Source organism: Boleophthalmus pectinirostris, unplaced genomic scaffold (assembly GCF_026225935.1).
Source record: "Boleophthalmus pectinirostris isolate CB_2022bp ecotype Guang Dong unplaced genomic scaffold, ASM2622593v1 HiC_scaffold_4, whole genome shotgun sequence".
Taxonomy (NCBI): Eukaryota; Metazoa; Chordata; class Actinopteri; order Gobiiformes; family Gobiidae; genus Boleophthalmus; species Boleophthalmus pectinirostris.
In genome coordinates, this window is record NW_026571353.1 from 39,903,749 (window position 1) to 39,918,489 (window position 14,741).

The window sequence follows — 14,741 nt, forward strand, 5'->3', positions numbered from 1 at the left end:
TGTTCTGAGACGCAGTTAGCGGTTCATTTTTCCGTCTTCTCTCAAATTTTAACACTCCTGGACGTGTTAAAAATATGCACTGTGAACCGAATCTGAATTTCCATCCCAAATCCACTCTCAATATTTGTCAAAAAAGTGCGCGGAATTTGTGCGGAACTGTTGAGCAGACAGAGTGGAGGAGGAGAGAAGAGAGGAGGAGGTGGAGGAGAGAGGAGCGCAGAAGAATGGAAGGACAATCTGCTTGACAATGCTGAGTGCGCGTGGCCACTTCTGTCGGGCCATGTGGAGCGGCCCGGGCCCCCGCCGAGTCCCCGCCGAGTCCCCGCCGAGTCCCCGTCGAGTCCCCGTCGCCAAAGCACAATCCCGGGCAGCTCACGCGCTTTGTCCCTGGCACCCGGACCTGCCGAACAAGTGGTGCCCGCGACACCCAGCGCCGGCGGCAAGAGACCGAGAGAGACGCAGCTCCCTCCAGCCAAGAGGGAAAGGGACGGCTCCGCGGCGGCTCTAAACTGCTCTTCGGACACTTTCGGAATTCTAGTTTCAAAGACGGATGATAAGATTCAAACATAACTAACAATAATTGAATCGAAAACGCAATTTGAAGGGACACATTACGTTTTAAGTATCAGAATTTTACAAACAAAACAGCCAAAAGAATGAATGAATCAACAAATAAATCATTAACGAAGGAACAACAGAGTGGAAGGACAAGGAACAGGGAAAGAAAAAAAAAAAAGAGAATTGTCATTAATTAGAAGAATAATTGTTTTTTTCCTTTTTCTCATTTTAAATTTTTTGTTTACCTGTACCCTAATAAGAACAAAAGCCATTCTTATTCAGGTCTTAAAAGTCTTAAAAAGGTCTTAAATTTCATGTTCCTAAATTAAGCCCTTAAAAAAGTCTTAAATTATGTTGTCCAAGTCAGATTTTTTTCAACAAAGGTCTTAAATTTCATTAGCCTATTTTTTATTTTTTTTTGTAAACTTAACCGGGCTGCAGTGTAATTGTTAAATGGAGGGGGAAAAAAAACAACAATGTGAAATCTCGTAACGTGAATGAACGTCTAATTTGGAGAATGCACAAAAAACAATACTTTGGTTTTTGCTGCCGGCGGCAAAGAGTAAACGATCAGTAGAGTGGAGGAAGACGTTGGATGTTTCATGGGGAAGTGTCGGTTTAATCCACAGTGGCTCTTAGATTCTAGATTCAGGATGTAGTTGGTTGGTCACTACTAGCGGTGGCACTCATGCCTCACAGCAAGAAGGTTCTGGGTTTGATCCCCGGGTCGCCTGGGCCTTTCTGGGTGGAGTTTGCATGTTTCTCTTCGTGTCTGGATGAGTTTCCTCCGGTTTCCCCCATCAACACAAAACATGCAACAGGTCTCCAAGAACAGTTGATAGTCAAAGTCAGTTAAATCCAATCAATTCAATCATTGTGTCCTTAGGCAAGACACTTCACCCACATTGCCTAGTGTGAAAGTGGTGTGTGAGTGGTGGTGTTTGGAGGGACTGATGGCGCTGGGCCGCATTGAGTATTCGATAAATAGCGGTTGCACGAAAAAAAAGTGAGAGAGAAAGAACAACACGCAACACACGCTCTTAATCTTTAATAACAGCTCAGAACATGAAAATGTATTCAGAACGTGAGTTTCAACTAATACGTCTCCTCTTCTTCTTTTGCCTACTCCTGGCTGGTTGAAACCTGGCTACGCCCGCGGTCGGGGGGTGGGAGTGTGCGTACATGTACCGCGGGCCGCACTGACATTATTCTTTGGAATTAAGTGGAGGGCCGCAAAAAGTCCTTCCGAGGGCCGCAGTTGGCCCCGGGCTGCGAGTCTGAGACCCCTGGTATGGAGTGAATGAATAATGCTGAATAATGCTTTGTAAAGCATCTTTGGGGACAGAAAATGTCTGTGAAAAGCGCTATAGAAATAAAGACTTACTTACTTATGTGTTTTTCACCACATAATGGGTGCGATGTTAGTCTTAATTTTCTTTTAAATGGTCTAAAAAAGGTCTTAAAAAAGTCTTAAATTTGGGGTAGTCTTGTATAAAACTGGGACAAATCAGTGGTTTTGTATAAATCTGCTGGGACAGAGACACAGGCTCAACATTGGGACTGTCCAGACTAGGCCTGTAACGATAATCAATAAATCAATTAATCATACGATAACTTTTAACAAGCTCGATAACTTTTCCGTCCTTCATAAATTCTGTTTGCATGCTTGTTTGTTTTCCTTGCCCTGTCACTCTCAAGGAGGATGAATGTTCTATCGCTCTCTGACTCCTCTCGTTTAACAAGTGGAATGACGCTTGAACCGACACAGTGGATGCACGTGTAGCCTGAGTGCAGAAAGCGCCGCTGTCTGTGCGGCTAAACATGAAGCTGCAACACAAGCGCCGCTGTCTGAGTGACAAAACAGTTCACCGCTGAGTGCCAAAACAAGTCACGAAGCCGAATCAACACTGGTGAGCGGGACACGTCTCAACATGCGTCAAATGCAGCGAAACGACAAGAAGAAATGTCCCAAACCCCAATAGCCGATATAAACCCAAACCCGAGTGACAGAACAAGCCCCGCCCCCGAGAAAGACCAAAATCCACTGAAATCCCACAAGACCCCGACACGACACCAGACAGGACAGAGACTCCCTCAGAGCAAAACAGGATCCTGTGTCGCGGGTTCATATGAACATTTAAATGACCAAAATGACCAAGCTCACAGCAGCAGGTACAGAGAGACGGACCAAAGTATACCAATGTCAGGGACTAAAATCACTTTTAAGGGCAATTTTGTTACAGAGACTTAATAATCCATTTTATTTAGTGTTTGGTTCAACAAAGGTTTACTCAAGTAGCCGTCAGTCTGCCCCAGGGCAGCTGTGGCTACAGTAGTAGTTTACCACCACTGAGTGTGGAGTGACTGAATAATGAACTGTAAAGTGCTTTGGGGATCTTGAAAGGTGCTATATAAATGCAAACAATCAATCAATCAATCAATCAATCAAGTGTATTTTTGTGAACAAGCCCTCGCTGTAAACCAGACACATTAGACTGTCCTGTGTTAACAAGTCTGTTTTATTTAGGCCTGTTGTTTTTGTTTTTCTTACACTTCCTGTGTTAAATGTTTTTTAGAAAGTAAAGTTTATTGATCTTTGAAAGTGTGTATTTGCATTTTTATTCCATGATCATTATATTAGTTGAAATTGGTCTCAAAATGTCAATATTATCGTTTATTGTAATAAATTCTTGGTCAATTAATCGTCCAGTAAAATCTGTTATTGTTACAGGCCTAGTCCTGGGTAAACAGGGACGTGTGGTCACTTTAGTTACATCCCTAGTTGCTGTGGCAGAGTGGTTATCCCGTCTCCTCCGCTTTTTTAAATTTTTTTTTGTAGCCCCGTAATAACCCCAAACACTGCATCTTCTCCTCCTTCTTGTTTGCCAATATTTACTCCACAGCCCCGTTTCGCAGCTGCGCACCTCTTCTTATACGAAGTTGAGGAACCCGCCCACGCTCCTGCCTCCTCTGCGCTTGAGTTAGTCGTGTCCATATGACGCTGAAAATCGCGGCGGGACGCCTATAGCGTACGTGTGCGGAGGCTGCGAGCGCGTGGGCCCGTATCACCACCTCTCCTTATGCTCCCCAGACTCGGAGCTACATGCTAACGCCGAGCTCGCCGTGTGTTCCGGGGACGAGGGAGGCACGGAGCGGACACCAAAACATCTGACACAACACGTTCTCGCTGTGGGCACCGCCGTGTCTGGAGGCTGGGCTGGAACCGGCGCCGTCCTGCTCAGAGGAAGCACGAGGAGTTCAGGCGCTCGCCAAACAGCTACAGGGTCACGGGCCGAAAAACTACTGACACATTTTAATGAACTATAAAAGTGTTTTTAATTTGCTTAATTCTTACTCAAGTTACTGTAAAAGTACCCATCTAAAAATGTACTCAAGTAAAAGTACCCATCTAAAAATGGACTCAAGTAAAAGTACCCATATAAAAATGTACTAAAAAAGTAACAATATAAAAACTCAAGTAAAAGTACCCATCTAAAAATGTACTCAAGTAAAAGTACCCATCTAAAAATGTACTCAAGTAAAAGTACCCATCTAAAAATGTACTCAAGTAAAAGTACCCATCTAAAAATGTACTCAAGTAAAAGTAACCATCTAAAAATGTACTCAAGTAAAAGTACCCATCTAAAAATGTACTCAAGTAAAAATACCCATCTAAAAATGTACTCAAGTAAAAGTAACCATCTAAAAATGTACTCAAGTAAAAGTACCCATCTAAAAATGTACTCAAGTAAAAGTACCCATCTAAAAATGTACTCAAGTAAAAATACCCATCTAAAAATGTACTCAAGTAAAAGTAACCATCTAAAAATCTGAAGTAAAAGTACCCATCTAAAAATGTACTCAAGTAAAAGTAACCATCTAAAAATCTCAAGTAAAAGTAAAATAATACTTCATTTAAAATGTAATTTGAGTAAAAGTTTCTTAGTTATTTTAAATTATTTGATGTGCTGGATTAGATTTAAGAATCATCCTTTTTTACAAGTTTTAATCAACATTTCGGTGACACAGACAAACTTTGTTCAGTACAAACTTTGTACATTTTAAAGAAAACTGAACTCACGAGCATTTAGAAACACTGAGCTCTTCTTTCTTTTTATAAAACTTTATCGAACTTAGAACTTTAACCAGAGGCGGCGCTTCCATTAGGCAACAGTAGACGACTGCTCCCAAACCTGGGGCCCCCAACTCATTTCCATCAGTGCAACTAATGGCCGAGGTCTCAGAGCAATTCCATTTTCTCTTAATATGACGTTAAATGAGAGTAGTTCACCGTTATGGGCCTGGGCCGTGCTCTGCCCCGTCCTGCCGCTCTCCTTCCCTCCAGGTGTCTTCACCTCCCTCCACTGTCCTGCTGCCTCCACCAGCTCATCACCGCGGGACTAGAACACATAGAAAGTGTTTGAGCACATGATCTCTCTCCTCTGGGCCTGCCACACCAACACCTGTGCCTTGGTACTTTTGGTTTTTGCACTCACATGCACCTCAACACACGACACGTCCACAGCACACGACACACGACACGTCCACAACACACAGTTCACTTACACTGACAACAGAAACACAAATATTATTACTGTTTTTTTAACAAATGCCCAGACATGGGTTAAGGCGTCACCGTTGTGTTGTCTCCAGCGTTTGTTTTGGTCTTTCAAGCCGGGACCGTAACATTTACTTTTAAACAATAATCATAAGAAAAATTATAATAATCATGTAATGTAATGGATGTAAACAAATATGTAATTGTCCTAGCAAAAAAAAAAAAAAAATATATATATATATATATATATATATTTTTTTTTAAACCAAACCAAACCAAAAAACATGCATTATAGTGAGGGCCCCAAACTCACGTTCGTCTAGGGCCCAAAATTGCTAACTCCACCATTGACTTTAACTGCATAACAGATTTAACAAATAAAAAAATTTACAATTTTACAAATTCTGAATTTTACAGTCCAACTCACAACACTACAATAAAAAAGAAAGAAAATTAAACCATTATCAAAGTATGCAAAATAAAAACGTTGCACACATTGTACACACTGACTGTTGATGTAAGAAATGAAAAAGTGCGATGACAAACTCGATCTGTGGCAAGTTTTGCAAGTTTGCACCATTTCCTTTCATTTCCTGCAGATTACTTTTTTTTTTTTCAACATTTCTTTTTTTTTTTCTTTATCTTATCTGATTTTACTCGATGCAATGAAGGCGGATTCCAATGTAATGACATAAAATACTTGGAACAAAATGTACTCAAGTAAAAATAAAATCACCTATTTCAAAAACAACTTAAAGAAAATTACAAATTACTCATAAAAACGACTCAATTACAGTAATGTTTATTTGTTGTTTATGTAGTCCTACAGTTACAGAATAATTTGATGTAAACTTCTAATTTCACTAAACCAGAGTTAAGATGTTTATATTTCCGATTTTTGCAAAAACATTCACACTAATTTTCTAAATTTGTCAATTTTTTAGGTGTAAAATTTCGCTTTCTGGTTGGAATTCATAACTGTTACTTAAAAAAAACCTCCTTTAATGTAAACAGAAACAGACCTGACAAATGCAAATAAAACAAAACACCTTTATTTTGTTGAAATCCTGTTTGAAGTATCACAAAAATGTGTTTATTACTTGAAAACTGCCAAAATTTGTACAAAATTCTTCCGGAGTGATGTCATTAGTGTTTGGAACTCTACTTCTTGGAAATTTCAACACATTTTTTTTTACTTTTCTTCTCAAATTGCTTCTTAATTTGTGTGAAACTTCAATTTTTATTTAGAATACAGTAGGTATAATCCCTATTTACACTGAAATTAACACATCCTAGTTGTTTAGTACTTGTATCTTATCTTATCTGTATCTTAGTATCTGTTATGATTAAGTCCATTCAGCCGCCCTAAGGTGTGAACGTTCACCTGAGTCATATTTTTGCGCTTAAATTGTCTCTGAATTGGACGTAATTTGTAATTTGGATATAATTCTCAGTGCTGGTGACATAAATAGAAGATTCTAATTTGAAACACTCTACTTCCCTTTTTGTACTTCTCTTCTCAACATTTTTGTCATACGCATTTATACATTATATGATACAACTCCAAATTGTAACCTAACCTAGGGTGTGTTAGTGTCAGTGTAGTTAGCTCTTCCCTTCAGATTTCTTTATTTTTCATTTACAGTTGACGATGTGTTCCCTAACATGCGAGTCCAGACTATAGCCTAACCTAGGGTGTGTTAGTTTCACTGTAGTTGTTACCACTAAAACCACATTTCAGTTTCTTTGTGTATCATCTGCAGTTGACGATCTGTCCCTTAAGACAGTGGTCCCCAACCTTTTTTACACCACGGACCGGTTTAATGTCAGACAATATTTAAGGTGTGGCAGATAAATACGACAAAATAAACTGATACGATCAAACGATGGTGTTTTGTAAATATAATAATAAATGTTTCGAAAGTCGTCTGTTTTTTACTCATTTTGCAGCTTGTGGATTTAATATTAGTGTTAATCATGTGACCGAGACGAGCATCTTGACATGTGACAAGAGTGAGTCAAGAGGCCGCTGACTTAAGATACAACTCATGACACCTCCTCCTGTAATCAAACCTAGGGTGTGTTAAATTCAGTGTAGTTGGTACCACTAAAACCATAATTCGATTTCTTTACCTTATCTGAATAACTTACATTTTTTTCATTTGAGGTTAATGATCTAATGATGATTTTAAATACAACTCCAGACACTTTCCTCTATAACCAAACCTAGGGTGTGTCGGTTTCAGTTCATTGTAGTCGTTACCACTAAAACCATCATCTGCCATTAGTGATGTGTCCCTTAAGATACAACTCCTGACTATAATTACACCTAGGGTGTATTAAATTGTAGTTGTTAATACTAAGACCATATTTATTAATTTTCTTAGTTTATCTTCTGCTGCTGGCGATCTGTCCCTTAAGATACAACCTGTGGCTGTAACCAAACCTAGGGTGTGCCAGTTTTAGTGTAGTTGTTACAGCTAAAACCACATTTCAATATCTTTGTTTATTATCTGCCTTTGAAGATCTGTTTCCTTAAGGCAAACCTAGGGTGTTAAATTCAGTATAGTTGTTACAGCTAAAACCATATTTTGGTTTATTTGTTTATCATCTGCTCTCTCTTAAAATACAACTCCTGACTATAATCTAACCTAGGGTGTGCCAGTTTCATTGTAGTTGTTTGTTTGTTTATCTTCTGCCTTTGATGATCTGTCTCTTTAAGTCTAACCTAGGGTGTGTTAAATTCCATGTAGTTGTTACAGTTAAAACCACATTTCAGTTTCTTAGTTTATCATCTGCCTTTGGTGATTTGTCCCTTAAGATACAACTCCTGACTGTAACCTACCCTAGGGTGTGTTAAATTCAGTTTAGTTACAGCTAAAACCATATTTCAGTTTCTTTGTTTATCATCTGCCTTTGAGATGCAACTTGTGGCTTTAACCTAACCTAGGGTGTGTAAAATTTATTGCCGTCGTTGTTACCACTAAAACCGTATTTCAGTTTCTTTATCGTCTGCTGCTGACGTTCTGCCTCTTGAACCTCAGGTGTGGCGGTTGTGGCGGTGGCGGCCTCTCCCTCTCTCTGAAACAGGAAGTGGGGCGAGTCAGCGTCGTCTTCGTCGTCGTCTTCGTCGTCGTCGCCCGTGTGCTCGCGCCTGGATCCTGTTTTCTGCTCCTCTTCTGTCACTTCCTCAGAGATCCGTGTACTATTAATACGTGACATTCAGCGGCCTTCTGTCTCGGCGCGTTCATTTCAAGAGGAGGGAGAAAAAAAACAGGCACCAGCTGCTTTTGCATCAAATGTTAGAACGTGTCACAAGTCGGCGAGAGCGAGAGGAGCTCAGAAAACCATATTATTACTTAAGAGGTCAAAGTTCGAGCTGAGAATCTGAAGCAAAGTCTGTCTGTTGAAATGTGGAAGCAGCTGTTAACTCGCTGCGTTTTTCCTGCGCTCGTGTCTGTTCAGGGTGGACATCTTCTGCTCAACGGACTTTTCTGAGCCAGGCCCGAGGAAAATAACTATCTGTGGTTTTCAGTTCAGTTCACATTTTAGTCCCGGTTTAGACCTGGTTTAGTCCTGGTTCGGGCCTGAGCTGGAAAAATAAATATCTGTGTTTTTTCAGACGAGCCTGATTAGAGATTTATTCTGTTCAAAGTTCAGATTTTTAGTCCTGTCTTGGTTTTTTTTTCGGTTCACTTCGGTTTCGGTCTCGGTTCACTTCTGTTTTAGTCCTCGTTTAGTCCTCCTGGTTCAGTCCTGGTTCAGTCTTGGTTCAGTCCTGGTTTAGTCCAGTTTTAGTCCTGGTTTCGCCCTGGTTTAGTCCTGGTTTAGAACTGTTTAGTCCTGATTCAGTCCTGGTTTAGAACTGGTTTAGTCCTGGTTTAGTCCTGATTCAGTCCTGGTTTAGAACTGTTTTAGTCCTGGTTTAGTCCTGGTTTAGTCCTGGTTCAGTCCTGTTTTAGTCCTGCTTTAGTCCTGGTTTAGATCTGGTTCAGTCCTGGTTCAGACCTGGTTTAGTCCTGGTTCAATCCTGGTTTATTTCTGGTTTAGTCCTGGGTCAGACCTGGTTTAGACCTGGGTCAGACCTGGTCCAGTCCTGGTTCAGACCTGGTTTAGTCCTGGTTTAGTCCTGGGTCAGACCTAGTTTAGTCCTGGTTTAGACCTGGTTCAGTCCTGGTTTAGTCCTGGGGCAGTTCTGCTTTAGTCCTGGTTCTGTCCTGGTTTATTTCTGGTTTAGTCCTGGTTTAGTCCTGGGTCAGACCTGGTTTAGACCTGGTTCAGTCCTGGTTCAGTCCTGGTTTAGTCCTGGTTCAATCCTGGTTTATTTCTGGTTTAGTCCTGGGTCAGACCTGGTTTAGACCTGGGTCAGACCTGGTCCAGTCCTGGTTCAGACCTGGTTTAGTCCTGGTTTAGTCCTGGTTCAGACCTGGTTTAGACCTGGTTTAGACCTGGTTCAGTCCTGGTTCAGTCCTGGTTTAGTCCTGGTTCAATCCTGGTTTATTTCTGGTTTAGTCCTGGGTCAGACCTGGTTCAGACCTGGTTTAGTCCTGGTTCAGACCTGGTTTAGTCCTGGTTTAGTCCTGATTCAATCCTGGTTTATTTCTGGTTTAGACCTGGGTCAGACCTGGTTCAGACCTGGTTTAGTCCTGGTTCAGACCTGGTTTAGTCCTGGTTCAGACCTGGTTCAATCCTGGTTTATTTCTGGTTTAGTCCTGGGTCAGACCTGGTTCAGACCTGGTTTAGTCCTGGTTTAGTCCTGGTTCAATCCTGGTTTATTTCTGGTTTAGTCCTGGGTCAGACCTGGTTTAGACCTGGTCCAGTCCTGGTTCTGACCTGGTTTAGACCTGTTTAGTCCTGGTTTAGTCCTGGTTTAGTCCTGGGTCTGTGCTTTATGTTCTGTAGGTGATGTTATGTTAATAATCTTAATAATGTTAATAATGTGAATACACCTTTGATCTTAAACCTTTTTTGTCCGTGTTTACTTATTCGTGCCTTGTGTCTCCATGCTGAACATTCCACCATAGAGATACATGTAGAACCCCCCCAGCGTGATGCCCCTGCAGAGCACCAGTGCCCAGTGTTTGTCTCCACTCTCCCGTCTGCTCGCAGCTCGGCTTCACCACCAAAACTGAGCTTTACTCAAAAATCTGGAACATTCTGTGCTGTAATATATTTGAACAAAGACACTTGAGTTATATTTTTGTTTTCGTCTCGTTAGAATAAACATGAAATCACAAATGTAAAAGAATTATCATTGTGTTAAATTAGAAGATGAGGCTGGGATTAAATATATTTTACTTCCCACTTCTTTTTGAACACATTTTTGATGGTTTCTGTTGGTTTGATTGCACTAACATCAATATTGTAAAAAGAACGAAAAATGCTTACATGCCCAAAATAAATATATAAAAAACAAACAAACAAAAAATAATAAAATACAAAGAGTCAATATGATTGTAGCAACAAACAGTGATGAATGTGAAAAGAGCTGGATATTCAGTAAACTGCAGGAGAGTCAAACTCAAACTCACAGAAGACAAAATTCAAAATTGTGACTAAGACTAAATATTTACTGAAATATTTCAACAACATCTGCATGTTTTCTCTCCTTTAGTGATATGTAATGTTAAATCTTTTCTTATTAAAATAAATGTTTAATAATAGTTTTGCTTAAACATTGAATCCAGAACAAGTATAATGTAAAATAATAAGAAAAAATGAAATAAATAATGTCTCTATAGTCTATCTGTGTGCAGAGGGCAGCTCTAACACAGATTTAAAATGATCTCGAGGGCCAAGTATAATTATATCGTGGCCCAAATTTGGCCCCCGGGCCTGAGTTTGACATGTCTGGTATATTGAATAGTTTTATTTATATAGTTTTGTTTAAATAGATTTTTGTTTCAGCATCACATAAAAACAAAAAAATAAATTAATAATAATAATAATAGTAATAATAAAAAAATAAATAAATAATAACAGCTATATGACATACTAGAATTAAATACATACCGTATTTTTCAGACTATGAGGCGCACTTAAAATCTTTAAATTTTTTCCAGTGTGTTCAGTCTGGTTGTGTTTACTGACCTCGAACCGATTTTATGTGGTACACGGCGCTCAAGAATCTGTCAAAATATTTTAGTACGACTTTGATAAACTACGAAGCCGCACCGCTTGATGGATCGTTAGAGCATTACAGCTGCAGGAGTCAGGAGCCTCGTGGAGTCGTGTCCTTTAGTCCGACAGAAGCTGAACCGTATCAGCTCACGGAGCGAGTAGGGTTTTTCAGCGCTTATAGTTTATGCAAATGAGTCATGTGGTTTTAAGTTTCATGTTTGTAAAACGTAAACAAATGTGCACAAAGTTGCATTAAACACATTATTACTCAATGTAGTCGTCCTCGTAGGAAATAAAAATCCAAACTTAAATGATCCACCCACATTCACATAAACATAAACATTCACCATGACAGAGACAACGTCGGGCGAATTACACCAGGATCTGCCGATGGATCTTATGTATGAAAATAGATGAGAGAGTTCAAGATTATTGATATTGCACTTTATAAACCGAAAAATACGGTATTTAAATCTGAATAATTTCTGACTGTGACAATAATTCTAAAGCATATCCCCAAATATGATGTGTTTGTATGAGTGTAATTTGCCTTTTTTGACACCTGTCTCTTGTTATTTTTGCTACTTATTTAGAATTTATTATCATCATTTTTATATTTTTTGACTTTGTTAGTATAATATAATGACATGACATGTGAGCTACTGTGTAAATCAGCATTACAATTGTAAATAACTCACTAAAATCTGTATTTGATTTGAACACGTTTACCTCGTATCGATTTTAATGAAATTTAAAATCAAAATTGTCCTTAATCTTAATATTTGGGCCCAGTCAAGCAGAAGTAAACAACAAGGCCAAAAATTCAAGTGAATTCATCTGATATAAAAAAGTATTGAACAGATACATATGTTCTCTAGTTTATCAAACTGTTGACCTTTTTTCTGTACCATTTTTGGTTCTAAAGTTCCATATGTTTTAAACAGACCATGTATGAAACATGGAACAAAAATTATTTCCCAAATTTCAAAGACCTGAAAATCATGTAAATAAATGGATTGTATTTCATCATATCTTGTGTTATTCCATCTTTGAACTGTTGATGAAGGGACATGATTTAAAAAAAAAAAGTATTTAAAATGATAAAAATGTTCTTGGAAGGACTGACATATTTTATAGAAATAGTTTCTTTCATTTTGAAGTAATATTAAAGTATTCAGAAGAAAAAAGTGACAAATGATGTAAAATCCTGCACCTTCTACTTGTTTGTACAATTTTCCCTCCGTTACTTTTCCCTCCGTTACCATGAACTTTCTTAATAAAAAATCTCATGAGTCAAAAAGTCTGAGGTTTTTCAACCTAATCTTGTACCATATGGTAGAAAACTATATGAAGCAAATATTCAAACCAGTTTGTTAAGGATATGTAAGTGAGAACCAAGAGTTATCACTGTTTGGATTTATTGACCAAAAAGTGCTGCATATTTCATTCCCTCCGTTACCGACATGAGTTTTTTAATTTTTTGTCAACAATTTAAAGAATCTCACAGGTTTAACTTGACCCTGTTGGAGTGTAACTCTTTCCTACATTCTGATACTTTACTTATTTCAATAGTTCCTCTAGTTTCTGAATAAGAGACATTTGAATGTCAAAAATCTGACCCTGTTTCCCTCCGTTAACACTTGACCGAACCCATTTACTGTGTTCCCGCCACAGAACTCAAACCACTGGACGTCCATTAGTAAACATGTGTCTGTGCTCACGATATTATGATGAAATATGATGGAAAATGTTTTATAAAAGTTGCCTGATCGAACCCTTCGCGTCTGTTTCAGCCCCAAAATGAGAGTGTCCTTCATCGTCTTCTCTGGTCAGGCTGCGCTCCTCCTCCCGCTCACTGGAGACCGGTACTTCAGTTTTTTTATTTCATATTCTTCGATGTGTGTTTGTATGAAATCAAGAAAAGCCAAAATGAATCAAATGTGATGTTTCAGAGGGAAGATTGAAGACGGTCTGAGGCGCCTGGAGCAAGTGAAACCAGCCGGAGAAACTTTTATGCACGAGGGACTGAAGATGGTGAGGAAAAAATCACAACTGAAATGTGTTTTTGTTTATTTATTTCATTCTTAAAGTATAAAAAGACGTAAACAGTGGAGTTAGATTAAAACATTTCCTTTTTGCTTTTTCCCAGGCCCGGACGCAGATCGAGTCTCAGGGTGTGAAATCCTCCAGCATCATTCTGGCTCTGACCGACGGAAAACTGGAAGTGTTCATCCACGAGCTCACCGTCAAAGAGGTCCTGGGATTTTACACTCAATGTCTACAAGATTAAGTCAGTCTTAAGGTCAAGACCAGACCAGGACCAGGCCAGGACCAGACCAGGACTAGACCAGGACTACAAAACCCGAGCCAAACTGTAACTAAACCCAGAACTAAAGCAGAACTTAACCTGGACTCATCTTGGACTAAACCTACATTGAACGTTTATTGATGTGAACAAAGCCGGTACTGAACCAGGTCTAACCCAGAACTGAACCAGGTTCATTTCAGGACTAAATTAAGTTTATGTAACGGGACAGAAGAAGTCGATCCAAATCTAATAAGCAAATATGGAAGTGCGTAGTAGACTGGGACTAAACCAGGACTATAATTAGTCTTAGACCACGACTGGGCCAGGACCGGAACAGGAACAGGCCTTAACCAGGACTTGACTAGGACTAAACCAGGACTAAACCAGGACTAAACCAGGACCTAAATCAGGAATAAACCAGGACTTGACTGAGACTAAACCAGGTTAGATCAGGACAGGGCCAGAACTAGACCAGGATATGGATAGAATTAGACCAAAACTGCACCAGAACTAGACCAGGACTGTTCCAGGACTGTTCCAGGACTGTTCCTGGACTGTTCCAGGACTGTTCCAGGACTGTTCCTGGACTGTTCCAGGACTGTTCCAGGACTGTTCCTGGACTGTTCCAGGACTGTTCCAGGACTGTTCCTGGACTGTTCCAGGACTGTTCCAGGACTGTTCCAGGACTGTTCCTGGACTGTTCCAGGACTGTTCCAGGACTGTTCCAGGACTGTTCCTGGACTGTTCCAGGACTGTTCCAGGACTGTTCCTGACTGTTCCAGGACTGTTCCAGGACTGTTCCAGGACTGTTCCTGGACTGTCCCAGGACTGTTCCTGACTGTTCCTGACTGTTCCTGGACTGTTCCAGGACTGTTCCTGGACTGTTCCAGGACTGTTCCAGGACTGTTCCAGGACTGTTCCTGGACTGTTCCTGGACTGTTCCTGGACTGTTCCTGGACTGTTCCAGGACTGTTCCAGGACTGTTCCAGGACTAAACCCTGCTTTATTTGTGCATAAAAACTATTAAAAGTACAAAAGCAAATTCATTATTGTGACTTGAGTTGATGTTTTATTCTTAAGTCCAGTGCACAGTTTATATTTGTGTGTCTGACTTCAGTTTTGTTTTCCTCTGTGTGTGTTTGTCTGTGTGTGTGTTGTGTGTCTGTGTGTGTGTTGTGTATCCGTGTGTGTGTTGTG

The 14,741-nt window shown here is 39.8% G+C and overlaps 1 protein-coding gene across 2 annotated transcripts in view; it reads left to right on the forward strand.

Annotated features, from left to right (window-relative positions):
• Window positions 1-14,741, forward strand: part of antxr2a (ANTXR cell adhesion molecule 2a) — a 238,778-nt gene that overhangs the window by 26,229 nt on the left and 197,808 nt on the right. Inside the window, exons 3-5 of one of the 2 annotated variants that reach the window (XM_055161292.1) lie at window positions 13,030-13,101; window positions 13,189-13,270; window positions 13,386-13,490. In XM_055161292.1, coding sequence (XP_055017267.1) covers window positions 13,030-13,101; window positions 13,189-13,270; window positions 13,386-13,490 — 259 coding nt within the window. Of the gene's footprint in view, window positions 1-13,025; window positions 13,102-13,188; window positions 13,271-13,385; window positions 13,491-14,741 lie in introns of both variants that reach the window. The other variant, XM_055161293.1, reaches the window with a different exon arrangement.